General features: G+C 38.8%; 1 protein-coding gene across 10 annotated transcripts in view; it reads left to right on the top strand.

Moving 5' to 3' along the window:
* Positions 1-27,149, top strand: part of LOC134212990 (uncharacterized) — a 310,126-nt gene that overhangs the window by 119,584 nt on the left and 163,393 nt on the right. For 9 of the 10 annotated variants that reach the window (XM_062691416.1, XM_062691413.1, XM_062691410.1 and 6 more), the window contains 2 exons: positions 6,940-7,957; positions 16,586-16,735. In XM_062691416.1, coding sequence (XP_062547400.1) covers positions 7,103-7,957; positions 16,586-16,735 — 1,005 coding nt within the window. In that variant the 5' untranslated portion in view covers positions 6,940-7,102. Of the gene's footprint in view, positions 1-5,945; positions 6,122-6,939; positions 7,958-16,585; positions 16,736-27,149 lie in introns of those variants that run through there. The other variant, XM_062691411.1, reaches the window with a different exon arrangement.

Here is a 27,149-nt window from a genome sequence, read left to right as displayed (position 1 = left end):
TTCGTGCGTTTTCTTAAGGAGAAGGAAGGGGGCTGTACAAAAACTAAGTTCAGCAATTTATGGACATTATGGCGGCGATCATGTTAAATGACATTAATTTCATGACATTCCGTGATATTTTTGTTCTCACTCTCATGCCTCACAATTTGTATTTAGAACAATTTGTTTGACAAAGTACTAGGATCTGAAGGATCATAAAGCATTAAATGTTAATCAAATAATCAGAATTGAAAATAACTTTTGAAAAAGGGTATTAGCAAATTAGAAATCGCAATCCCATGACATTTTTACGTGTACAAGTTATTCAAAAATGAGATTAATATATTCTCAAAAATGTGGACATTCATTGTGGAATGTAAGAATGCTCCATTCTTCCGAAAAGCAAAATTCTTTTAATTTAAATAACAACACTATTTGAATTACTTTTGATTTGTTTTCATGATTTCTACAAGTTATATACAGCATCATTCTTTTTCTGTGTCAAGGTTTAAGTCTTCAATGATATTTTCTTCAATTCCATCAACGATGGAAGATGAGATAAATTCATCTAAAGTATTAGAAGATAAAGAACTTTTGAAAATCTTCAAATATTACAAAATTACGCATGGCATAAGAATAACTAAGTGAAAAATTTTTTCCAACGTCTCCTCGTTATCCAAATCGAGCTTAAAATGGATCTGATTCATGTAAGGCACGAAGGAAAATGTCAACATTTGCCTCTCTTGATCATTTTCTTGCATTATGAGTTCTAAATTTCTTCAACTGTTTATATTGACTTTCCGCTGGTTGTTCAGCCAGTGAACCTCAAAGTGTAGATGAGTGAATAAATATTTCCCTACCATTAGCCAGACATTCATGAACACTAGCAGGAATTTCATACGCTCCGTTCTAACTAAGATATTGTTCGTCTTTACTTTTGCAATAAACATGTCGGGAATTATTGATTCCAGGAGATTTATAAATATTTACATATTATGAAATCTCATATTTAGTTCTCCATCAGTAGCTAATGAATAGCTCAGAAAATTAGGTTTAGAGAATGACTCAAACCACTCAAGCCCCAAACGCATTTCAGCGGAATGGCGACGGAAACAGTAAAATTTGACAGGAAATATATGAGCGAACTGTTAAATCCTTCCGTTACCGTTGTGCTGCATTGCATTGGGGGTTTTATTCATTTACTCCTTTGAAAAGTTAATTAAATGAGCTCAAATGGTTATAAATAAAGTCGAAGTTATTACCAATAAATGTATTTTGACCATACCCTTTGAGCGCATAGTTCAGTCTGACTCATTTTCAATAGGAAACGATTGGTCTAGATTGCGCGTCTAAGGAAACTTGTTGCGAGAAAACCGGACACAAATAAGTATCTAAATGGCGATTGCGTTCTTTTGCGCACATACATACAGACGCGCATGCACCGCACATACAGACATCACCTCGATTCTTCTCGCTGAGTTAGTTGATATATACCACTAGGGGTCCCCGGGCCTTCTATCAAACATTCGTTTTGGAATGAGCATTAACCTTGGAGTACGAGAGAGGCAAAACACGGTAAAAAACAAATGAAAAAAATCAGAGTGACTTAACTCTGTTAATTGCAAATACTGGCAAGAAATTCTTTCAGGACATTTTAGTCGAAGCTTTGTCCTTGATGTGTATCATAAAAGAACCTGGGGATTCCTGAGGAAAAAAGTTCTTCACTATCAAAGTTGAAAATAGCGTCGTTTTTGGAAAAAATATTGCTTCCGCATTTTTTCAATTTTTTTCACAGTGTAACCATTAGTTTTTGCACACCATTTAAAAGCTTATACAATAACCTTTGTAATGATGTATTAACATTGAAGAAAAACATTTAAAAAATATTTCAATAAATAGTTGAAAATAAAATATTTTTTCAGAAAATTTGCTAACTTTTTTACCCATTTCTGACTTTGCCACCTTATATCTTTGGAACTAGTGCACCTAGAGACTTCAAATTCAGAATTTCTCTTAATTAGAGTATTGACAATGGAGAGAAAATATTTTAAAATAATTCGGAAGACATGACATTTTCGATTAATGACCGCCCGAAATCCTATAGTGCGTTCCGTTCCCATCTTTTTAGAAATCATTGGATGGCAACAGTATACCTAGCATTGAGCTGATTTTAAGCTGTATTTCGGGCAAGAACTAGAAAATACTTTTGTAAAAATGTTCAAAACCCTACTGGTTCAATAGCCCTTTCATAACCATCGAAGCGCCGATTCACTTTTAATGGCGGCGGCAACGTGACGCGGTGGCGCAAATGTCTAATTAGAATTATTCAACAATGAGATAATATTGAAATTTGGCATTGAAGTGCATTCCAAGTGGCGCTTGGAGTTTGAATCAAAGTGTTCGGAATTTGAGAAAAAGTTTGGCAGGATAAAAATCATTAGGTGTTGATGGTTACAAACAATCAAATATGATTATCAAGCGCTTATATGAAACTTCTATTCTTGCGCTTCCGATGCAAACAATTGGTTTATTAATATACTAGCAGACCCAACGAACTTCGTTTCGCCTGAAATTGATTTATTCTCTGATTCGTTCTCGAGTTATGCAGCAATTTCTGGTTCATTTGTACGGAAGGGGGAGGGGTTCTTCACATGCCAGATTTGGTTCCATTCGCTTGATTAATCCTCGAGTTATGATGAAATTATTGTTTCTTTTGTAAGGGAGCCTCCTTTTTCAAAGAGGGGAGGGGTCTCGAACCATCTTAAGAACCTTCCCCAGCCCCAAAAACCTCTGCACACATATTTTCACGCCGATCGGTTCAGTAGTTTCCGAGTCTATAAGGGTCAGACAGAAATTCATTTTTATGTATATAGATTTTAATTCATATGTCGTTAAGACCCCTGAAGTAGAAAATGAGCTTAAGTTTTCGTGATATGAAAAAAAAGGTATTTAAACTTCCATTAGAACTTTTTGATGTTTCTTGGAAATCTACGGACAATCCTTTGAACTTGAACGATTTTTTGCTCTAAATTTCCACGGAAAAACTTCCCAATTTCCACGGGAAATGTTCGAATGCGAATTCTTCTTAATTTTTGGAAAATTAGGATTGGACTGGAGAAAGTTTCTTATGAATTTCCACAAAAAATTGTTTTAAATTTCCTTGGGAAACTCTCCTAAATATAAGCAAGGATTTCTTCTGTTTTTTTTTTAATTATGAAAGTACCACGGGAAACTAAATTCTATGGAGTTTCCAATATACTTTTGGTGTTATAGTTTTTGCGGCGTGTATAGTGTATAGTAATTATCATAGTTGACATTTTTTTCAAGATATGTATTTATTATGGATCAACTGCAGATTTTATTTTTTTTCTTTCGAACGGCTAGTTAGTCTTATAATTTCACATCAAGTTAATTATTTACCCGATGAAATGAAACGAAAAAAAAACTAGGTGTGAAATTCAAAGACTGCGTAGCCGTTCAATAAATATTAATAAAAGTTTATATTAGATTGGTTATTATGAAAGTGCAGCCACAGAATCCAATATCGTTTTGAACGACGGCTTTCCCACATTCCGGAGATGACTCGTGGAATCAGCCATCGATGTGTCTATAGATCCTCGAGTTCAATCGTGAACCGGCTGTGGTTAACGGACGCAGACCACAGAGGAAGGGTAATGCAAAGACCAACCCCGAGACAAAGAGCTGTCTACTGATTGACTGATACGGCGAGAAAGGCTATCAAGAATAGGTGCAAAGCACTTCGAGCCATAGAGAGGACAAAAGAACGACTGCTACCCGACAGCACGAACTAACTGATCTCCTTTCCGCATGCTAGACCACCCGGAATAAGTGGCGATAAACCACTCGTGAGGGAAGGATAGATCCTGGATCGACTTCTTATACGGCATCAGAAGCGAGTAGATGAAGACTGAACTGTAGCGGCACATTAGCTGCATACAGTGCAAAAGACGCACTAAGAACATCACACTCCATAGATGATATTGTACAGAGCTCTGGTGGTGGATTCTCAGGCGAAACATTTTCAACTTCTTACTGATAGTACTTTGAACCTTTCCGTAAAAAAAACAACCAGCACAGCTCTAGCTTCCGAGATCCTCGTGTTCCAGGTTCCTCTGCAGTAGCCCTCTTTTTGGTGTCGGCGGAGGAAGTGTTTGCTAATCTTCAGAGGGGTATTTTAATCCAAGTGTATGCCGACGATATCCTGTCGATCACGGTTGGTAGACACCCAGGTCGAAGAAAAGTTCAGGCTGCCATCAGTAAAGTGGGCTAATGTTCAAAGTCCGCCGGATACGAAATGTCAGCTGGTAAATGTATCCGTACTCATGTATGCTAGAGATGGTCGGATTTCACATTTTGTAAAACCCGAACCCGACCCGAACCCGATTTAGAAATTCCTTTCAAACCCGGACCCGACCCGAACCCGGAATGAAAAATCTTACCAAACCCGAACCCGACCCATTCATTTATTTAGTTAACATGTAAACAGATAACACTGAATCAACAATTTGACGCCACAATGCACGGTTCGAGGCCGCATCTCTCCATCCTCGGATACGCCCCACGCTCGCCAAGTCGAACCCGACCCGTACCCGACAATTTTTGCAGTCTTAAAGCCGAGCTGGACCCGAACAACGAACAAGCCTTAAAATTACCAGAAACTAATAAAAAAAAATTCAATACTTTATTTTTTAAACTCGTACCCGATCCAGACCCGACATTTTATCATCTCACAAACCCGTACCCGACCCGAACCCGACCATCTCTAATGTATGCGACCCCAAGCATTGGCTTCCCCACCTGCCCATCTCCCTAGACGGGAATATCATCCACAGAGAAAAGAGAGCCAAACTTCTGTTACAGTAGACGGGCACCTGACGTTCAGGGATCATTTCGAAAAGGCGCGGAAGAAATGCCATTAATTATGATCAAGAATATGTCTAAGCATAGAATAAGAAGTTCCGTGTTTCAGACGCGGTCATTACCACAGCCGGATTATCTACGGTCTTCAACTGGCAAGTGTTGTTATCTCGGTTTCGCACTGGACGTGGACACAATAACGTCACCCATGAGCCAGGTAGCAGTAATTTCCTCCGTTATTACGAGGCATGGATGTAAATGATAAATATCAGTAAGTCACATTTTCAACCTCTATCCTATGAGCGAAGCACCATTACCGTCCTTAAGGACTGCTTCTTCAACAAAATATAACGACCTGGCTATGGACACTGACGAACCTACTGAACAACTGGCTTGCGATCGAACTTGCGTCAATCCTGGCTGAAAAAAGTAGTTTAATTAAATTATTGCAAATCACCGTAATGTTTTGAGTCGGAACTCCTCAACCGTAACATGAATTAAAATTTTCCGTTGTTATTCTTAGTCCTGAGTTTTAGTTTAAATATATACGAGATGAACCAACCTCAGACTGATTATCTTCACAAAACAGTCCAAAAACTGATTTTTTTAAACAGAATAACCTTAACACCATAGAAACCTTTTAATATTTTATCAATTGTGGTCTCAATTATACACAAATCTTTTGTCAAACCCCAAGTTTCAATACATGTAAATTGGATTTGAAATCCCTGTCTTTGGGAGAAATATTTGCTGCCCCAAATAAAGAAAATCTGAACAGAACAAAGACGACGAAGTCGACAACTACACTTCATCTACAGTTACGGATCACTTTCCTTCCTAATAATCCGACCCAATTCGTCCAAGTGAATTCATAATGAAACTTATTCTCCTACCTTGAAGGTAGTCGATAATAATTCTTAGTGTTCTACAATCGCAGGTGAAGTGCAGTCTGGGAACCGTGTGCTTTGATTGTGAACCGTAACAGTGCAAATAATGCAAATCTTCTCGGACCGGTCGGTGCGGGGAGTAGCGGCACAGCGAGTGGTCAAGCTCAGACTTTGCCGAACGTAAGCACTTTCCTGGATGTCCCTTTTTTCCGGGTGGTTATTTCCCAGTTGTTCACGTGAACAAGAAATCCTAACGACGGGACACGGACGACGGTGAATACATAGAAGGTTTTTTATTTGTTCCTCATGCGATCGTCGAATTGGCGCACTCTCAACAAGGCGGCCAGCAGAGGTGGAGGACGACTTTGGATTTTCCGGTTTGTTGAATCAGATAAAATATGAGCAGATAGGAAATTTCCCCATTTTCGGGTCGTTGTCGGTCGTATCGTAGGGAATGGGCGAATAACTAAAGGACCACCGTCACCGGGCCAGAGAGGAATCGTTTATTGAATAAATCTTCTGCGATTGTTTCCGAGTATATTTCTTTTTTTTCTGCCGACAGTGCGGAGGTACCGTCGATTTGCTTCAGGAGGTTTATCGGGAAGAGAAGAAATCAATTTTATGGTCATTAGAGGCAGTTGGTCCTGATGCGGGGAAAAGATAGGTTTGCGTAATAGAGGGAAGCATGCGGTAGTTACCTCGTTATAGTGAATTGATGGAAACGGATATCTGTCTGCGGAGACGATAAAGAGGCTTTACGTTTGAAGAAAACCAAATTGGATTTCGGTTCTTCAATGCTGAATTAATAAAGTTTCTGATAAACCAAACACCCTGTAAATGAGCATGACGCTTACTCTTTTTGGAATAACTTTTCATTCCGATTTATTTAAGTTTCCTGATATCGGATATCGTTGTTTTGTGTTTATTACTTTCACAATTATTTACTGCGACAAGAACTGTTCATGCACCGGTTAACATGGTCTGTTTTGAAGCCGTGCATTTTACCGCATAGTTAATGAAAGCGCAAATGTTTTCATTACAAAATATTTACATAATGACGTTTCTGTTTGTACCAACCGCGTTATATCTAATGTGATTTTCCATAGTAAAGGACCTAAACTTCGATTTATTTACCATTCAGTAATACCAGCACAAAACCCCCCGTACATTTCAATCAACTTTTCTATGCTCCCAGGTGCACCCAATCAGTGAAATCGGTGATAGTAGATATGAGTGGTGTCGGCATGGCACGGAATAGAAAATTGTGATCATAATCGAGAAACGAGCAGTACTCTTGTGGTGAATGTTCATATGCTCTACATACGGAAATATTAGCATACACAAAAAAGTGCGCCAAAATGACCGACATCAACCGCAATGGTACAGGTTATCTGAAGCACAACGGAAAAATCGAATCAAGCGTTCCTAGTGCTTCCAGTACGCTCAAGCGTAACAATAGTTATCATCAACGGTTGAAAAAATCCTACAGCGAATGTGAGTATTCGGCCTCCGGACCGACTCACAACAATGGGCAGCAATCAACGGTCAGTCGAAATGGGACCACCGGCGGATCCGGCAAGTGGCGATCCCAGCAAACGGCCTCCCCGGCGCAGCAGGTCGCCACCACTGTCAAACCGGATGCCACTTCCGTCGCTTCCGCCAACACTACGGCTGACGATTTTAAACGCTTTCACACGCTTCGTAACAGCTACGGAGGGAAATCCAATTTAAATGTAAATAGCACCAACGAGTCCTCAATAAAAACGCAGGTTCTGCTCCATCAGCAGAAACTGAAGGAGTATAGCAAATACGCCTCCATTGCAGCCTCAGTGGCTGCGGATCTGAACAACGATAGCTACTCGACCTGTTCCTCGTCACAGTCGGACTATCAACATCCGCAGAATCATTCGCACAAACATCATCATCGATATCACCACCACCACCACCAGCATCAGCATCATCAGCACCCCCCATCCCAGACATCGTCATCCGCTCAGCAGCAGCAGCAATACCAACAGTATCCGGTGTCAACGACGGTGGTAGCCAATGCCACTCTAACCCGACCCGTCTCTGCTGGTCACAACACTAGTTCTTCCATCTTGAAAAACAACAAGGACTCGTCTAGTGGTGGTAGTGGGACCAAGAACTCGCTCAAGCGTGGTGCCGGCGGATTAAGCACTTTGTCGCTGTGCAGCTGCGATGCCGATACCGAGGTGAGTACTGACAATCCCGTAGGTTAATGGGCTGGGAATGGCAGAAGTGGCGGTGTAGGGGTTGGTATAGGCTGATATAATCTGTTTCCAGGTTCTCTCCCGCAACACGGCGCTGCGAATCGGTGGAAAGTAAATCTCGTTGAGTGCAGAACCCCCTCCAGAGGGCCATAATCATCGGATAAATAGCAGTAATTAACCTTTGTGGGATTGCTGTTATGGTTATAGTTGGTATCCACACAGGGCAAACGACTCGATTGTACTAAGATTATTTTTTTTTTTTTTTTTTTTTTTTTTTTATATCTTTATTATAGAGGTTTGCAGCCCTAGGCTGGCTCACCTCTACTAAGATTATTGAATTATTTGCTTCTCTGCGGTAGCTTTTTGCATTTGAGATTACTCTTCAGAAAAATTAACCCTCACATATTTAGAAAACTGAAAACTGACCTTAAATGAAACGCAAAGACAATTAAGGGGAAGGGGATGTGGATACTTTCTTACAGAAAGCTAAAAGTTTATTCTAGGACTAATGATCCAAATATGGATGTTATGTAGGTTGCGGACTGCAGTTGTGCAGCTTTATTGATTGTCAAGTGCTTTGATCTCAGGATTTACAAATTAAAATAAAGCATTAGTAGAAGCCATTTAACCCTCGTGAATGAAAACGCAACTGTTGGATCAATGTTCTTATAAATTGACTTTGGCTTACCATTACGTTTTCTAGTGTAAGGCCGTACAAATTACAATTGCATGGCAAAACTCAATGGAATAGTGCAAACTCGTCTTTCCACTAAAGGCATTCCACCAGTCATTAAGTGACTTTCATACCCGAGATAATGGAGTTATTATTGAGAAAAAGCTGGATTTTTTGCTCTTATCTTCTGACAACATCAGTACGTGCTCAGGCGAAAGCTGTCATTTCTTTTATTTTACTCACCACGATGATCCATCACTGCTCTGTCTGCGGCAGTTCCAGGTGACACAACAGATACCTTCATCACGCGTTAATTTAACACGATAGATCTCTTCATTGTTGAATTAGCTTTGGTGAGCATATCAGCCATAAAATGAATCCCTCTCTGCCTTTTTTTGTGTTTACACCGAAATCTGTTCCTGGGTGCCTTTTCCATCATCATTATCGTTCCTGTGAGTAACAAAAAGTTGGTTAATGTGATGACTGACCCATCATGGAACCGACATTGATTTAGAGTACTTTATCTTCGGATTTTTCTCACCGAGTTCTCCATTACGGACAAATGCATCAAGGTGATCTGTTAGCTTCATGGTCAAAATGCTACAATATAGACATTTCTGGAACTATGTAATTGAGCTTTTAAATAATAAATTATGTAGTAGAAAATACGAGGCGAACCGGTCCAGGGCCGAAAACCTCATTAATAAAGATATATAAATAAATCGTAAAAAATGTAAGTTCAAAATGCACCCCTTGAAAAGAATTTCAGAGCGACGAGAAATTATAGACATAGACTTTCCTTAATCAGTACTATTCATTACGAAAATTTTATTTCCCTTCGAATTTAATCCTTCGCAGGGAAAGACTGATAGCGTCAATCGGGGGTAACATGCTTTCGGCGTAAACTACGTCTAAGGGGAAGACTCGGATACAGGGTGCAAAACGAAAATTTTCAAATTCTAGACCGTCACGAAATTAGGGGAGATTTCAAACAATAATAGCTCCTTTTTGATTGATTTTCGAGATTTCATTATCAATCGTATCGCAAACTCTCCGCAATTTTCCAAATCTATTGAAGCAATTCATTATCAATTGAACTATTAGAAACTTTAATTCTTTCAAAACCCACAAAAAATTCAGAACCAACCATTCCCATTCCTACAAAGCGCATTTCAATCATAATTAATTGCCTACTTCTAAGGTTCTTTAAACTGATTTTATTTGTTAATTATCTAATACATGCATTCATCTCTTAGACTAGGTGTTCCGTGTTTTCTTAACACTATCATCCTTATTTGCTATATCACATTTTTAGTAATTATTAATACATTTCAATTGCCTCTGGTAGTTTGGATTTTTCTCAGATAGAATTGTAGCATGTAAGTAAGTGGAGAAAATATCCAAACTTTTTTTGCAATCTACTACAAATGACACGCAGGCTTCGCCCTTTGGCTGAGAGGCCCGTGTCATCGGCAAACAAAAACTTTTGACACCCTGGTGGTAAATCAGGGAAGTCAGAAGTACAAATATTATACAATATGGGCCCCAGTATGCTGCCTTGGGGAACACCAGCTTTAACAGGTAATCTATCAGATTTAGAATTCTGATAATTTACCTGCAGTGAGCGATCTGATAAATAATTTTGGATTAGTTTAATAATGTACAGAGAAAAACCTTCATGCCAAACACTGTCAAATGATTTCTCTATATCAAGAAGAGCAACTCCAGTCGAATATCTTTCAGATTTGTTGAGCAGAATCAAATTCGTAACTCTTATTATCTGATGAGTGGTTGAATGCCCATGATGAAGACCAAATTGCTCTTCAACAAAAATAAAATTGTTATTATTATGAACCATCATCCTATTCAAAATAATCTTTTCAAACAGTTTGCTTATTGAGGAAAGCAAACTGATTGGGCGATAACTAGTAGCCTCAGCTGGATGTTTGTCCAGCTTCAAAATTGGAACTACTTTGGTGTTTTTCCATTTATCTGGGAAGTATGCCAATTGAAAACATTTGTTAAATAAATTAACCAAAAAAGATGAAAAGCTCTCAGGAAGTTTGTTGATAAGTATGTAGAAAATACCATCATTACCCGGGGCTTTCATATTTTTAAATTTTCTAGTAATAGATCTCACTTCATCCAAATAAGTTCCCAACAAAGGGTCAAAAACATAATTTTGGAAGAGAATGTCTTCGAAGCTTCGTGTGACCTGATCCTCAATTGGACTAGTGAGACCTAGGCTAAAATTATGGGCACTCTCGAACTGCTAAGCAAGTTTTTGAGCCTTTTCGCCATTTGATAATAAAATTTTATTTCCCCCTTAAAGCGTTGGAATCTGAAAAATCTGAAAATTCAAAAATTTTAAAACCTTTGAATCCAAAATCTAAAAAAAATCTAAAACCTAAAAATCCAAAAATCTTAAAATTTCAAAATCTAAAAATCTAAGAATCTAAAAATTAAAAATCTGAAAATCCTAAATTCTAAAATAAAATCTAAAAATCTAAAAATCTAAAAATCTAAAAATCTAAAAATTTAAAAATTCTAAAATTCTAAGATTCTAAAATTCTAAAATTCTAAAATTCTAAAATTCTAAAATTCTAAAATTCTAAAATTCTAAAATTCTAAAATTCTAAAATTCTAAAATTCTAAAATTCTAAAATTCTAAAATTCTAAAATTCTAAAATTCTAAAATTCTAAAATTCTAAAATTCTAAAATTCTAAAAATTCTAAAATTCTAAAATTCTAAAATTCTAAAATTCTAAAATTCTAAAATTCTAAAATTCTAAAATTCTAAAATTCTAAAATTCTAAAATTCTAAAATTCTAAAATTCTAAAATTCTAAAATTCTAAAATTCTAAATAAAATTCTAAAATTCTAAAATTCTAAAATTCTAAAATTCTAAAATTCTAAAATTCTAAAATTCTAAAATTCTAAAATTCTAAAATTCTAAAATTCTAAAATTCTAAAATTCTAAAATTCTAAAATTCTAAAATTCTAAAATTCTAAAATTCTAAAATTCTAAATTCTAAATTCTAAAATTCTAAAATTCTAAAATTCTAAGATTCTAAAATTCTAAAATTCTAAAATTCTAAAAGGTTCTAAGGTTCTAAAATTCTAAAATTCTAAAATTTAAAATTCTAAAATTCTGGTTCTAAATTCTAAAATTCTAAAATTCTAAATTCTAAAATTCTAAAATTCTAAAATTCTAAAATTCTAAAATTCTAGGTTCTAAAATTCTAAAATTTAAAATTCTAAGATTTAAAATTCTAAAATTCTAAAATTCTAAAATTCTAAAATTTAAAATTCTAAAATTTAAAATTCTAAAATTCTAAAATTCTAAAATTCTAAAATTCTAAGGTTCAAATTCTAAAATTCTAAAATTCTAAATTCTAAAATTCTAAAATTCTAAAATTCTAAAATTCTAAATTCTAAAAGCTCTAAAATTCTAAATTCTAAAATTTAAAATTCTAAAAATTCTAAAATTCTAAAATTCAAAAATTTTCAAATTCTAAAATTCTAAGGTTCTAAAATTCTAAAATTCTAAAATTCTAAAATTCTCAAATTCTAAAATTCTAAAATTCTAAAATTCTAAAATTCTAAAATTTCTAAAATTCTAAAATTCTAAAATTCTAAAATTCTAAAATTCTAAAATTCTAAAATTCTAAAATTCTAAAATTCTAAAATTCTAAAATTCTAAAATTCTAAGGTTTAAAATTCTAAAATTCTAAAATTCTAAGGTTCTAAAATTCTAAAATTCTAAAATTCTAAAATTCTAAATTCTAAAATTCTAAAATGCAAAAATGCAAAAATACAAAAATTCTAAAATTCTAAAATTCTAAAATTCTAAAATTCTAAAATTCTAAAATTCTAAAATTCTAAAACTCTAAAATTCTAAAATTCTAAAATTTAAAATTCTAAATTCTAAAATTCTAAATTCTAAAATTCTAAAATTCTAAAATTCTAAAATTCTAAAATTCTAAAATTCTAAAATTCTAAAATTCTAAAATTCTAAAATTCTAAAATTCTAAATTCTAAAATTCTAAAATTCTAAAATTCTAAAATTCTAAAATTCTAAAATTCTAAAATTCTAAAATTCTAAAATTCTAAAATTCTAAAATTCTAAAATTCTAAAATTCTAAAATTCTAAAATTCTAAAATTCTAAAATTCTTAAATTTTAAAATTCTAAAATTCTAAAATTCTAAAATTCTAAAATTCTAAAATTCTAAAATTCTAAAATTCTAAAATTCTAAAATTCTAAAATTCTAAAATTCTAAAATTCTAAAATTCTAAAATTTTAAATTCTAAAATTCTAAAATTCTAAAATTCTAAAAATTTAAAAATCTTAAAAATTAAAAATCTAAAGATCTAAAGATCTAAAAATCTAAGTCTAAATATAAAAATTTAAAATTTTTAGATCTCATTTTAAAGAAAACTAAAGTAACACTAATCTTAAAATCTAGATATCTAAAAATATAAAAACCTAGAGATCTAAAAATCTCAAAAAATTAAAATTTTAATTTGCAAAACCAAAAGATCTAAAATTCTCAAAAATTTGAATACTAAGCATCTACGCATTCCAATATACAATGTGTTTGTGAATTGTAAGATTGTTTGTTTGTACTGTATATAAACGTACACATTTTCAAGAAATAATTTAAAAGGTAGTATTTTTTCAAAAGTTTTTCCCTTTAAAGTATGAAATACTTATTCACCCCATAACCTAGCTGCCAAAAGCGAGGTTTCTCCTGGCCTTTTTTACGTCGCTTTAATCATTACTTCAAGCATATTACACCTCAAATTGATTACATCGCTTTATTTAGAAGAAAAATTGTCACACTAAACAGATGTAATAATACATGCGAATTACGATAGCGATGATGTGCATCGAATGCGATGTAATATTACAAATTTTTGTTGTTGTGTGCAGCGATGCTTGAATGCTATCCGGTGAGCGGTAGGAGCCTCCCTCCCTCCTTAATCCGGTCCTGCTGGAACTCGAAAACGTTTTGGAGAACCTTGAGCATCTCGTATTCCTGAAAATTCATCACTGTCTCGACGATAAAGATGACTAAACTTAATTGATTGTTTGAATTGTCAAACAATGTTGTATAGGATCCAAACATTTCAGATAGATTCATCTGTTTACTCTCAGAAGCGAAATCTTCCCAAGGTTTTGGATATCTGGTTCGTCAGGGTATAGTCAAACTTGACCTCCGATATTTTACCTATGAAGCCGACATCCTGATGCACATTTTTGCTGAAGAAAATGGGGACCTAACTCTCTTTTGTGATTTTTCACAGACAGTCTAAAACGTTGGGCATATGTATGCAGATATATGACCCATCTGTCCCGAAAGGATTGATAAACATATAATGAAGGTGCCCACAACCGGGTCAATTTTTATTTGTTGTCAAATATGACTAGGGACACGGCAGGTATTTCCGTCCATCGTCATAGGGGCTAAAACCAACGAAAGCAACGTTCATTTGCTAGAACTCCACTATAACAGAACGTTTCTCCTGAGCTTACGATTTGGTACGTATGAGTTTTACAATAAAGCGTCTCTTTCATTGGTTTTCAAGACTATGACGAACAGACGAAAATACCTGCCGTGTCCCTACTTCATTAGAAATTCTTGTTATGCTGCTACGGACGACAACATTCTGCCTTTATCAAGCGAATAATATGCACTTTGAACAAAACTCGCATAGAATGTTGGTCCTGAGAAGAACCGATTAATTTCCCAATCACTATATAGTTTGGTTTTGCAAGAAATGTGTGGCTTGGGAGCTGCTTCCACTGATTTCCAGTCGAGGGTACTTTAGATGCCACCGTTGCAGAAATGTACTCCGCCGCGTTGCTGCTACTACTGCAACAGAAACCATCGAGGCGAACAAGCAACCGATAGTTTACTTGTTGCCTGTTTCGCTTCGATGGCGTAAAGTTTCCATCTTTCCATCAGACGCTGCACAAATTAATTCGCATAAATGGCAAGGTTTTGCTGCTGTTTGTGATTAGGAAGGCGCATTATTGAAAATAGGTAAATCAGTTTTCTCAACACCAACTTTCTATCCTTAGCATTAGCATTAGTAGTAGCATTGAGCAATTCGCACAAATTCGTAGGTTGTACTCATACAAGCTTGGACTATTGTATGAGAGTAGCATTACTTTCATCCGATACCACAGATTTTGATTTGGGACTAGACACTATCTCTTAGATGGAAGCAATACCTCCAATAGTCCAGATCTGTTCTGACCTCGTCCTGGCGAATGCTAAGGAAGGGGAAGGATGGTTAGTCAGACACCTACTTAAGAAAGATGCAGAGGACTGTACGACTTATCTTAGATGCCACGGAAGGTTTTGGAATTTTTAGTGTGGAAGATTATAACAGTAGAGACGAGCCTGGAATTGAACCCACGACCTCTTGCTTATAATGCAGAAGCGGTTGAAACTGGACCACCGTGCTCGTCTTCTTTTCAAGACCAATTTTCTATATAAAAAAAGCTGATCCGAGAAGAATTTTCTTCAATGTACAAAACACAGTCGCTTGGTCACGGTAGAACAAATCAATCGCAACGATGTCCTTACGTTGCCCAACGTCTAACTTTCGGTCGTGTCTTGTACAACCCTTTTGATTTTTATCAGAAAATGGCTCTTCTGCGCAAGCTTTATGTCCATTTTTGCGTCCGAAACCTGATTTTTGTTTCAAAACGTTGTCAATTTTTACAGATAAAAAAGGGATATACCGATTTTGTTCTAGCTTCAACGGTGCGGCCTCCATGATGTCCGCCAGTTGCCGTCGGATGTGCCAAGCTACAACTGGTGTAGCACCGAAGGAGTTTGCAACTGCTGTAACACCGAAGTTTTGCAGCCGGAAACTGAAGTGTTTAATGAACAGCTGCGAGACGCTAACGTTCCAGTAGGGGATATTATACCAAGTAGAGATTCGAAGATTATAGCTAGAGAATCAAACTGAGCTTGCAAATGACGAATGAATAAGTTTCGTTGATTTCGAATCCGCCAACACAGAACATATTATGATTATTGAAAAGGGTTTTATTTTTATTTTGTGCCAGAAGGTCCAATGAAGAAACATTGAGTATAGTTTCCAAACTGCAGTATTAATTGTTCTAAAGACTGTAGCTAATTTATATTGATAAGTGATAATTGAATATATTATCCTTCAGCCGAGCTGCTTTCCTTACATGTTCCTACTTTGTCCTCCAACTCTTTGATAAACTTGGGCGAAATTATTTGTGCTGTTGAAATCCTAACGAATAATATGTTAGCCCTGTTTCAACGAAACTTGTAATAAAACCGGAAATGCTGATTGATGTGAGAAAATTTGACCACAACAACAACCTCTTTCCACAACCATGATAGAGGAACAAAGTGAGGCTACAACGTTGACCCAAATCTTACCACGAAAATCCATTAAATATTTACGCAATCACTTTTGCTCCTTCTTTTCTTTTGTTTCTGCTGGAAGCATGCCTCTCAACTGGGACATTGCCACCTTGCAGCTCAGCATTATAATCCTATAAATATAAACTGTGAGGTTCATAAGTCAATTTACCGATTATGTATTCGTTCGATACGTGGCTTGCCCTGCATATTTTATGCACAAGAAAGTCAAAAAAATCTCGTTCAGGACAGGGATCGCTAATTTAGAGGCTTTACATTTTTGTATAAAAGCTCAGAGAATACCATTGAGCGAGGAAGAGAGATACCACACGGTCAGAGAGATGCCAACATTTTTCTCTGTGGCAAATGTTGGTTGGCGTTTATTCTGAGCCAATAAAACCCCATAAACACCTTTGCATCAGCCAAAAATCTCCGTTCATAGGGGCCACCACCATCGAAGCACTTTTCCCGGAATTTCCCTCTAACACCTCTTCGTTGTTTTTGTTTCCCCCTAATATTTCCAGATAATACCGAATCCATTAAGGCCACTCTATCAGTACAGCTTGGATAGGAAGAATCCCCGGCAGCACACGTACACGTGCGAACAGAACGCTCAGATCCTGCTCCGGCTAGAGAAAGACCGGGCGAAGAAGTACGGCTCCTCGGGAAAGCTGGTAAGTTGACATCGTCTGCATGCTTCCGTCCGGTGATGCACAAATTGCAGCACAGAGTTTAATTTCGACCGAACTGGGGAATCGTGTGCGTGTGGAATGTGGGCTGAGGAAATTGATGAAATTGCCTCTCGGGCATTCCTTTTTCCAACATTTTATCGGTCTGGAAATTGTGTTTGTTGTGCATTTACGGGCGTCAACCATCGGAGGCCTTCCGTTCCATTTGGTCGATAAGCCAGGTCGATGCCCCGAGGGTTACAAGTTCATTAAAAACAAACCGGTCGGACGGAGTCGGTTCATGAATTACGACAGAATCGATTGCTTTTATTGTTAAAGGTGAAATCAACTGTGCACATGATGATAGGACTTTATTAATTTGGAACATAATTACAAACGAGTCAATTCCAGTATATAACTTGATGTATTTAATGAAAAATATACAATTTTTTTATATCCTTTTTGATCTGCAATTCATTTCGTAGAAAGCAAATGTTATGAATTTAGTATTTTCATGATACACCAAGAAAGCGTATTTGTTTTTCTTAATTTGTGAATAATTATTAAGAATTTTCTAATTCATATAGCGATAGAATTGGAATTTAACTGGTGATAAAATCTCCGAATATTCATATTTGTGTGGCTCCGAATGGTTGGAGCGAAATGCGATGACAGCAGCTCTCCGTCGGTGCGTGTGCACACCACCGAGATCCGACAACAGGACGAGTCATGGCTTGCTGCTCACCAATTGACACGCTGAGGTGTTAATGTATTATCACACGCTGATGGTAACTTACTTAAACTCCACAATATTGATTGGGATAATACATATTTGATACATCAACGATGTCGTATCATGCGTCTCCATATCTTCATATATCCAAAGCAAAAAAAATGTTTTCCTTGTTATATTTCAAATAGGGTATCCAATCATGGTTTGAACTAGTGAAAAGCGTATCATGGTTTGAACCATTTTGAAATCAGTAGAAATTACCATCTCATTGACAGGAAATGAACCTAAAACAGTATGAATAGCATATTTAGGTATACTGGAAGTGATAGAGTTTATTTAAACATTCGTACATATTGTTTAAGTAATAAAATAAAGCGATTTACAAACGTCCTGAATTTGCTCTACATCCCCCCCACCAGTGGCATAATTTCAAAAAGCTCGTAAAGAACGCATTTTATGACACAGGAGTGAGATAAATATACCAAAAGAACGCTATTTTTATCTGCAATCGTACATAATTCAATTGAGAAACAATTTTAAATAGTTGAAATAGTAACATTTATACAAGGTAAAAACTGACCATGGTTTGAACTTGTAAATGCAGTCATGTTCTGCTGCTGTCCGCTAGGAGCGCTGCATGCGCCTAGCTAGAGCATTTTGTTTACATTTCCAATATGAAAAAATTGCAATTTTCATATCGATAATTTGAACGATTTTCACACGTTTCGAGTTACTAATCTAATGCGAGAAGATGAATAGTAAAACGAATTTGCTTTTCTATAGATTTCCTCAGCGTTTCATGCATGTGATTAGTATTATATTTAGGAGCTGCTGGCTGCTGCAGTAGTTCAAATCATGGTACGAATCAAAGTTATGTAATTATTAAGTTTTTTAAATGAAACTAAGCATAAATATGTGCACCCAGGATGTTTTTAGAAAGATAATGAACTAAGCTTCCATATAAACTAGAAATCGCAGTTCTAACATGTCCCTTTAATAAAATAGATCAACTTTGTTCTGCCGGCTCGTCTGAAACCCGCCATTTGGTTCAAATCATGATTGGATACCTTACAAACTTCACTCCGGATAATCGAGCCATTTTTTGTTGCTGAAAATAGGCGAGCCATGGGTTGTGAAAAAAGGCAAATTAATAAATTCCATCGTAAAGCACTAGGATTTTTTTTTATGCATTTGTTTTTATATTCAGAGTATGAATTTGATGTTGTGGTTTACACATGTCCACCATGGCTTTCTGGAAGATCCGAAACATCCGTAATATGCCAATTTATTAAATTTTTATCGTTTGACATTTCGCTGTGATATTTTGAAAATGGAACTTACTTCATCTCATTTATTTAGGCCAGAGGTCGGAGTGGCCTTTGCAGTACTAAAAAGCCAACCTTGCAGTCCACGAAGGGTTCGCAAATCGTCTTGCACTCATCGACCCACCTTGCTGGCTGCGAACCTCGCCTTCTTTTCCACATCAGATTGCTTTTGAGAACTATTTTCACTGTGTTATTTTCCGACATTCTGAGTGTGACATTGTGGTTATGTTGTGCGGAGAAAATATGGACTAAGTCCAATCCAGTTCGGCAGGTAGATCTCTTATCAGTTGGGTAGATTTGGTTGGTTTCGAACGGTAACAGGAGATACATCGAATCATACTCTTCATTCTCAAAGACCAGTAACACCGTCTCTCTATATGGTTAGAAGGCTTCGTCGGCCGATGTAAAGGTTGGCTTGGTGTAGATGCCGCATTAATGTTGAAACAGTTGAATGGTTTCAGGCAGCATATCTTGACGGATGTATTCGTAGAACCAGAGCCTGTTTCAATCAGCCACCTACTCTTAGTAGGCTATCGCTAGGAACGATAAACGGCAGCAGGTTCTCGAGTGGCAGTAACTTCTGATCTGATGTTTCTCTGCTATCTTCAAGCTATCTTCAATTCCGGAACAAAACATTCAACTTGTACTAATCGGAGCACACTGGAGCAGCCCCTGTACATGGAAAAAACCTCTCAGTCATTGAAATGATTAAATGGACCATAGGTTTGTCTTCAGCGATGTTTTGATACACATTAATGCTGACGTTTTGGTCAATAATCACATTTTTTAGCGTTATTCGCATGAAAGCCCCATGCGCTAAATCGGCCAAACAGCATTTTTAAACTGTAATTTCTTCAGAGAAATTGTTTATCACTTAATTTCAATATCTCATATTTCGATGAACCTTGTTAAAAAAAATCAAACTTCCAAATTAATTTGCTTATTTTGAAAAGAAAGATCAAACAATATAATTTAATCAATAACTGTACTTTAGCAACACTTTTACTATTCAATATTATTAAAAATCAGGGATAATAGCAAAATACACGATTCTTGACGGTGATTCACTTAAAAAAACTAATTTCTAGCGATAATTACAGCAAATTTACAGTATTTTTCACAAATGTTGTTTATGCGATGGGTCAGAGTCGGGCAGGCGTTTTAATCGGAAACATCCCTAGTAACACTTTAAGATTTATCATGCTCTATAAGAGAAACCTCTTTATAACATCATTAAGATAGCCTCGGCAATACTGTATATTGAAACTTCGCTGAAGACACCTATGATCAATTACATCATTTTAATGACTGAGAGGTTTATTCCATGTTTGGACAAGGGCTGTCCCAGTATGCGAAGAATCAAAGTAGTCGCCCATTGCAGTTCGTCTGTTGTTAGCAAGCCCTTTGTATGTCTTTAATTGGTAATAGTTAGTGTTTGGAGGATTGTGTGTTAGTGTCGTGCGTTCGGTCGTCTAAAGTGCGATCCTCCACAGCCACCCTCAAAGCCTGCCACCGGGCATGCTTGATGTGGAGTGCGCATTTGATCGTGTTCATTTTCGGTTCTTAGATACTTTGCACGGAGGAGGGTCGTTTGGACGAAACTCATTCGGCCGAAAGCCATTTGACCGATCTGGTCGGAAGTCATTTGGCCGAAAGGGTCGTTTGGCTGAAAGGGTCATTTGGCCGAAAGGGTAATTTGGTCGAAAAGGTCATTTGGCAGAAAGGGACATTTGGCCAAAAGGGTCTTTTGGCCAAAAGGGTCATTTGACTGAAAGGGTCATTAAGCCGAAAGGTTCATTAGGCCGAAAGGGTCATTTGGCCAAATGGATCATTTGGCCGAAAGGGTCATTCTCCCGAATAGGTCATTTGAAAAATGAGAAATTAGGAATGAGAAGAAGAGAAAAATGAAGAGTGAGACGTCTCTCTTCTCATTCCTAATTTCTCATTTTTCAAATGACCTATTCGGGAGAATGACCCTTTCGGCCAAATGACCCTTTTGGCTAAACGACCGTTTCGGCCATGTTGGGGAAAGCGTGATTATACAGACACGATCCAGATAGCTGCTGTACTGGGCAACTTCATAGCTGCAATTATATTTTAAATTATACTTCGGGGATATACGGATAATTAATTTTACTCACATTTCTGTGTTTCGGTACTTTTGAAACTTTCCTACTCCTTCTTACGTCGACAACCGCCCTAGTTCAATTCTATAATAAATTTCAATTCGAGTTCACATACTTTCATATAAAGTGCATTTACGTACTAGATTCCCAAGTCAGTTGATAACCACTGCCACCTTACTGATATGCCGATCAATACACCGTCTAGATAAAACCCACGGGTTCTAATTCAACCACTAATTCTATGGTGTTGTATTATTACAATTATTTTAATATGTTAGAATAACAACTGCGACTACTAGCTCAAACTCAAATAAATTGATTTCCATTCACTCTGCTCTATAGTCATCAGCGAAAACGAACTACTCTGACGGCCTTTGTTATATGTATCTCTAAACAATCCTGTCTTGTGCTTCTTGCCCCTCGGCCGTAGGTAATCAATAGATACGCGCGCGAGTGACCAGTTGTTTCACTACACCATCCGACTGATCGTTTCGCACAGTGGGTGCGACAACATCCCCTTCCCCGTGAACTAACGGGTCTACTGCAGCGCTGTCTTTAGTGGCTTCTTCGGATTCCTTCTTTATGTCCAAAACTGCCAGTTTGACCGCAGCTCTCGTGAATACTCCTTTGATTGTCTGGACCTTAGCGCTCCTTACATGACCTCCTCTACCTTTGACTACCTCCAGGATGCGACCTTTTAACCACGAACTCCTTACCTTGTCGTCCATTACGACCACAATGTCTCCTACCTGTAACGGTTTTACCGTGTCGAACCATTTCGATCGTCGGCTCAGCATCGGGAGATATTCCCGAATCCATCGCTGCCAAAATCCATCCACTAATCGCTGAGCAAACTTATGTCCACTTCGTAATGCAGCTCCGTCGTCAGTTGGCAGCGTAGCTGGTTGTTTTATACCACTAGATCCATACAACAGAAAATGATTTGGCGTGAGAGCTTCGTGATCCGCCGATCCCAAAGGAATATATGTTAACGGACGACTGTTAACTACGGCTTCAACTTCCAGCAGTATTGTCTGTAGAACCTCGTCGCTCGGGTGTCGTGTTGACTCTGTGATGGCTTTCATTCCAGTTTTACGGATCTGACCATTCGCTCCCATGGTCCGCCCATATGAGGTGCAACGGGAACGTTGAATCTCCATGTTGTTTGAGCATTGGTGAAGGTAGATGCACATTCTTCGTTGATGGCACGGATTTCGTTGGCCAACTGACGGCTTGCCCCAATGAAATTTGTTGCATTATCGGAGTACACCTCCGCTGGTGCACCCTTCTTGCCACAAATCTTCGAAACGCCATCACGCAGGAATCAGTAGACAGGCTGTTTACGACTTCGAGGTGAATGGCTCTGACAGTCAGGCATGTGAAGAGTGCCACCCACCTTTTATCTGTTGCTCTTCCCACTTTGACTTCCAGAGGCCCAAAGTAATCGACTCCCAAGAAGGTAAATGGTCGGATGAATGGTGTGAGTCGAGCTCTGGGGAGCAGTGCCATCATCGGAGGACGTGGAACTGCTTTTTTACTTTACACATCTGACAATTACGTGTAACTCGGCGAATTACTGTTCGAAGGCCGGGTATGTAGTACCGCTGACGAATTTCATTGTGTAGCGTTTCTCCATTTGCGTGAAGATATTTTCGATGAAAGATATTCACTAGAAGTGTAGTTCCAGTGTGGTTTTAGGAAGGATAACGGGATATTTTGTTTCATAAGCTAGGTTCGGTGCTTTCTCTGTGCGGCTGCCCATTCGTATAACACCTGCGTCGTCTAAGAACGGAGTCAGTGTGTATATGTGACTGGACTTCGTCACAATTTGTTTCTCAGTGTTATTACTCAATAGAGCAACTTCATCCGGGAATGCTTCAGCCTGAATTTGTCGCAACAACGCTGTTTCTGCCATCGCGAATTCTTCTTTCTGTAGTATTCTGTAGTGGCCACCCGTAGTTCGTTGATTTTTGAACTTTGATACTGCTCGAAACACATACGCCGCAGTCCTTAGTAGTCGGTTCCAGTCGGAAAAACGTGTTAGATCAAACAAACTATGCATTGCATTCGCTTGGTGCAGAAACATAGGTCGCAGCTCCTCTGGTGTTGCGCTAATTACCCTGTTGTTCGATGGCCAGTAATTTTCGGAATCGTACAGAAACGCCGGACCTTGAAACCATCGCTGATCAGGTTGAAACCGCTTCCCCACTTAGTTGCATCATCGGCAACGTTCAGCTTTGTAGGAACATACCTCCATTCGTCAACGCTCGTTAGAGAAAGAATCTCAGCGACGCGGAATTCCACGAATTGATGGTATCGCCGATGCTCCGACCGTAGCCATGACAGGACTGTAGAAGAATCTGACCAGAAATAGCGGCTTTCGATTGGTAGTGTCAATGAAGAGATGACGCTTTGCGTGAGTCGCGTTCCAAGCATGGCAGCCTGTAGCTCAAGTCGAGGAACTGACAATGGCTTCAATGGTGAAACTTTGGTTTTCGCTGCTACTAATGCGCATCTTCGGCCAGTTCCTTTATCCAGTCGCAAATATGCTACTGCAGCGTATGCCATTTCGCTGGCGTCAACGAATACATGGAGCTGAAGTGCATGAGGTCTCACTCCACTGAAGAAACATCTAGGAACCTTCACGTTACATAATTGGCTGAGTAACTCGATCCAGCGGTACCACATATCATGAAGATAATCAGCTATTGGTTCATCCCAATCGGTTCCGGACCTCCAAATCTCCTGCATGAGTATCTTTCCATGTACTACGTAATGAGCAATTAATCCGAGGGAATCAAATAGGGTCATCACTGCTCGCAAAACTTGACGCTTTGTTGGGACGGTACTGCTCTTTACTAGTTGCTGTATATTCGGTAGGGCCGCCGTATCAAAAGTAAACACATCCTCCGTTGTCGACCACACCATGCCTAGAACGCGCTCAGTTTCTCCCTGCTTGTCCAAATTCATCGACTTGATAGCGGATTTTGCTGATTCCCCCAGGAGCGATAGTACTGTCGGAGAGTTCGAGTGGAACTTTCCAATCTGGAACCCCGCGGCTGCGTGAATCATTTTCACCGTACTTATAAGTTCAACCGCCTCTTCTTCGGTCTCCACACTATCTAGAAAATCATCGACGTAGTGATTTTTGACTATGCCTTCAACCGCTCGTGGATGGGATTCGGTGAACCGGAGTGCGTTCCGATTTTTTATGTATTGCGCTATACATGGGGAGCAGGTCGCCCCAAACGTTGCGACATCCATGACGTACACTTGCACTTCATCTCTCTGATTGTCTCGCCAAAGGAACCGCTGAAACTGTTTGTCCTTTTCTTGTATCCGAATTTGATGAAACATTTCAGCTATATCACCGCAAATGGCGATGTTGTACTGCCTAAATCTCAACAATACAGCCAACAGAGGTACAAGAAGATCAGGTCCTTTCATCAGCAAATCGTTAAGTGCCACACCTTGAACTTTTGCGGCAGCGTCCCATATCAGGCGTGTTTTTCCTGGCTTTTTCGGGTTTTCCACGACACCCAGAGGAAGGTACCAGGTGTGATTCGGTTTGGTTGTCTCCAGTTCCTCTTTGGATGCTTTGTGAGCGTATTTTTTTTCGATATAGCCATCCACTTGTTGTTTTACTCGTTGACGCAGACCAGGATCACGCTCTAGCTTTCGTTCCAATGATTTAAGTCGTTGCAGCGCCATGGGGTAACTATTTGGAAGCGAAGGATTGTCGACCTTCCACAGAAGGCTGGTTTCAAACCGACCCTCTTTTAGTACCGTCGTTTCTTCCAACAACTTCAGTGCTCTTACATCAGCTTCAGCTTCTATTTTTTGTGTGACCGCACTCTCTTCTACTTGGAAGAACTGTTTCATCGCGTCATGTAGAGCACGGTTACTGAACATATCAGTGTGGTGAAAATTAACACGCTCAATAGTACGCTCCGCCTCTGTCTGTCTTCCGAACACGCTCCATCCCAGCCGTGTTTTAACTGCTACAGGTCCATCACCGTTTCCCTCGCGCAGCTTCTGTGATGTTAACAGACGAACATGCTCTATGCCTATGATCATGCGTGGAGTCACGTTTTCATAGCCTTTGATGGGCAGTCCCTTTAGGTGAGGATACTGTTCGGCCATGGTTTCATAGCAGAACGACTGCTCGGGAAGCTTCAGTTCCTGCACTGTACGCACGTTGCCAATCGTAAACTTCATCTTCATTCCCAATCCTGCGATCGTGATACTGATAATCCGGGATTCCTTTTCTTCTCTCATGATCTTTCCCGTCCAAGTCAACCAGAGAGGTTCGGTTGGTCCCTCGACTCCCAGTAGATCCGTTACTCCTGTCTCAATCATTGTTGTGCTGGAACCTTCGTCTAAAAGGCGAACATGTTCACCTGTTTCCCATTTCCAGAAACAGTAACCGGAATGTAGCGGAAAAGTGAATACGACTGTTCGAAGTGGTGATTTTGGTGGACTACTTGACTGCTGCTACCAGTATTTGTAGTTGTGGTGGATGCTTGTTGTTGCTGGGTCTTTTGTGTTTCGTGGAGCAGCCAGTGATGTTTGCTAGTACAATTGTTTTTACCACATTCCTTCTTGGATCGACAAGGCCACTTGCGATGTGGAATAAGGCAACTACGACAAAGGTTCTTCTGTCGAACTGCCTTCCACCGTCCTTCCAAGTTCAATGATTTAAAACTCATGCAATTCAAGATTTGATGTCCGCTTGATTCGCAGTACAAACAAAGCTTGGGCCGTTCACTTTGTTTCACGACATGCTTCTCTTCAGCTCGGCTTACTTCCTCAGAATGGACAAACAATTTTTCCTTTAGCCTGTCTCTCTCTTGCCGTTGTTGTTTCTGTCCACTTGTTACGTCAACATTCAAGGTGAGGTCGGATGCAAGATCCACAAGATCCACCATGAACTCATTGAACGTCTTGAGATTCACTTCGTCGTGAGAGCGTTTGAAAGCCCCCCACTGTAACTTCAACGATGTGGGCAGCTTTTCAACGAGCTCTTGTAGGAGCATGGGGTTGGCAAGATGTGCACGCTGTTCCGAGATGATGATATGGTCAACTAGGTTTTGTACCGCTAACCCGAACGCTATGATAGTTTGCAAGTTATCAGATTTCGGCGGAACTGCGCTGCGCACTTTCTTCAGCAATGAGTTGATGAGATTTTCAGGCTTTCCGTACAACTTGTGAAGTGTTCCGATCACGTGGGGTACTGAAGCTGGTAGTAACAGGCGACTTCTTACTGCCTCCAATGCTGAACCCTTCAAGCAGCGCTGCAGGCGTGCTAAATTCTCCGCGTCACTGTACCCGCACGTATCCGTCGAGTTTTGGAAGGAACTGTAGAAAATGGGCCAATCTTCCGGGTTACCCGAAAATGTTGGCAAGTCACGCGAGATAACCTGTCGGGCTGCAATCTGGGACGGCGTGGGACCTGTGTGTCGTTGTTGGAAACTGTTGGCTTGTGAAGTACATGGAGGTGCAGTGTGTCCTGAAAATGACTGCACTGGGAGTGGAGAGTCAACTCGTGCCGATGTTGGTATCGGTGTATGTCCTTCCGCTGCGCTACCAATGCTCGATATGGCATTCATCCGAGTACTGCTAGAATTAACGGGCACAGATTTCGCTGCTATTGGTAATCTAAACCTGACTACGGGTTGAGATATTGATCCCAGCTGTTGTGTTGTCCAAGTCGTAGATGCCTGTGGATGCGTGTAAGGGGAAACGAGCTGCCTCGCTGAGAACTGTCCTGTCGCCGAGTGAGTGGGTAACGTTTGTCCTACTGACGTTGGAAGTGCATTTTCAAGATCATGATAGAACTCAGATCTGAAGCAAGTGTTATTAAACTGAGGTAGTGCAGACGCCGTAGAATACATTCCTATGGGTTGCTCACAACCGAATAGCACATTTGGTTGGGCGATGTTTCTATGCGGAATCCACTGACGAGCTTGTTCGCTAGAGTGCACTGTAGTTGTAGTTTTCCGAGCTGAGGGATGGATATCGTGGTCAGTTTGATGAAGCTCTGTATACATCGGCAATGTTGGTGTTTGCATTACATTTTCACGGCAGTTATGGAATTTCCCAATTGTTGTTGTGTTGCACCGCCACAGGCCACAAGGTACGCTCCCTCTCCAGTTGTCCCATGGATTGTATCCCACCGTGTGGAATACGGCAGTGATTTACTTGCTTTGTGCATCACGTGTGACGCCGGCTGCTGA

This window comes from Armigeres subalbatus, chromosome 2 (genome assembly GCF_024139115.2).
Source record: "Armigeres subalbatus isolate Guangzhou_Male chromosome 2, GZ_Asu_2, whole genome shotgun sequence".
Taxonomy (NCBI): domain Eukaryota; kingdom Metazoa; phylum Arthropoda; class Insecta; order Diptera; family Culicidae; genus Armigeres; species Armigeres subalbatus.
The sequence above is the reverse complement of the archived record's forward strand: the minus strand, read 5'-3'. Positions and strand labels throughout refer to the sequence as shown.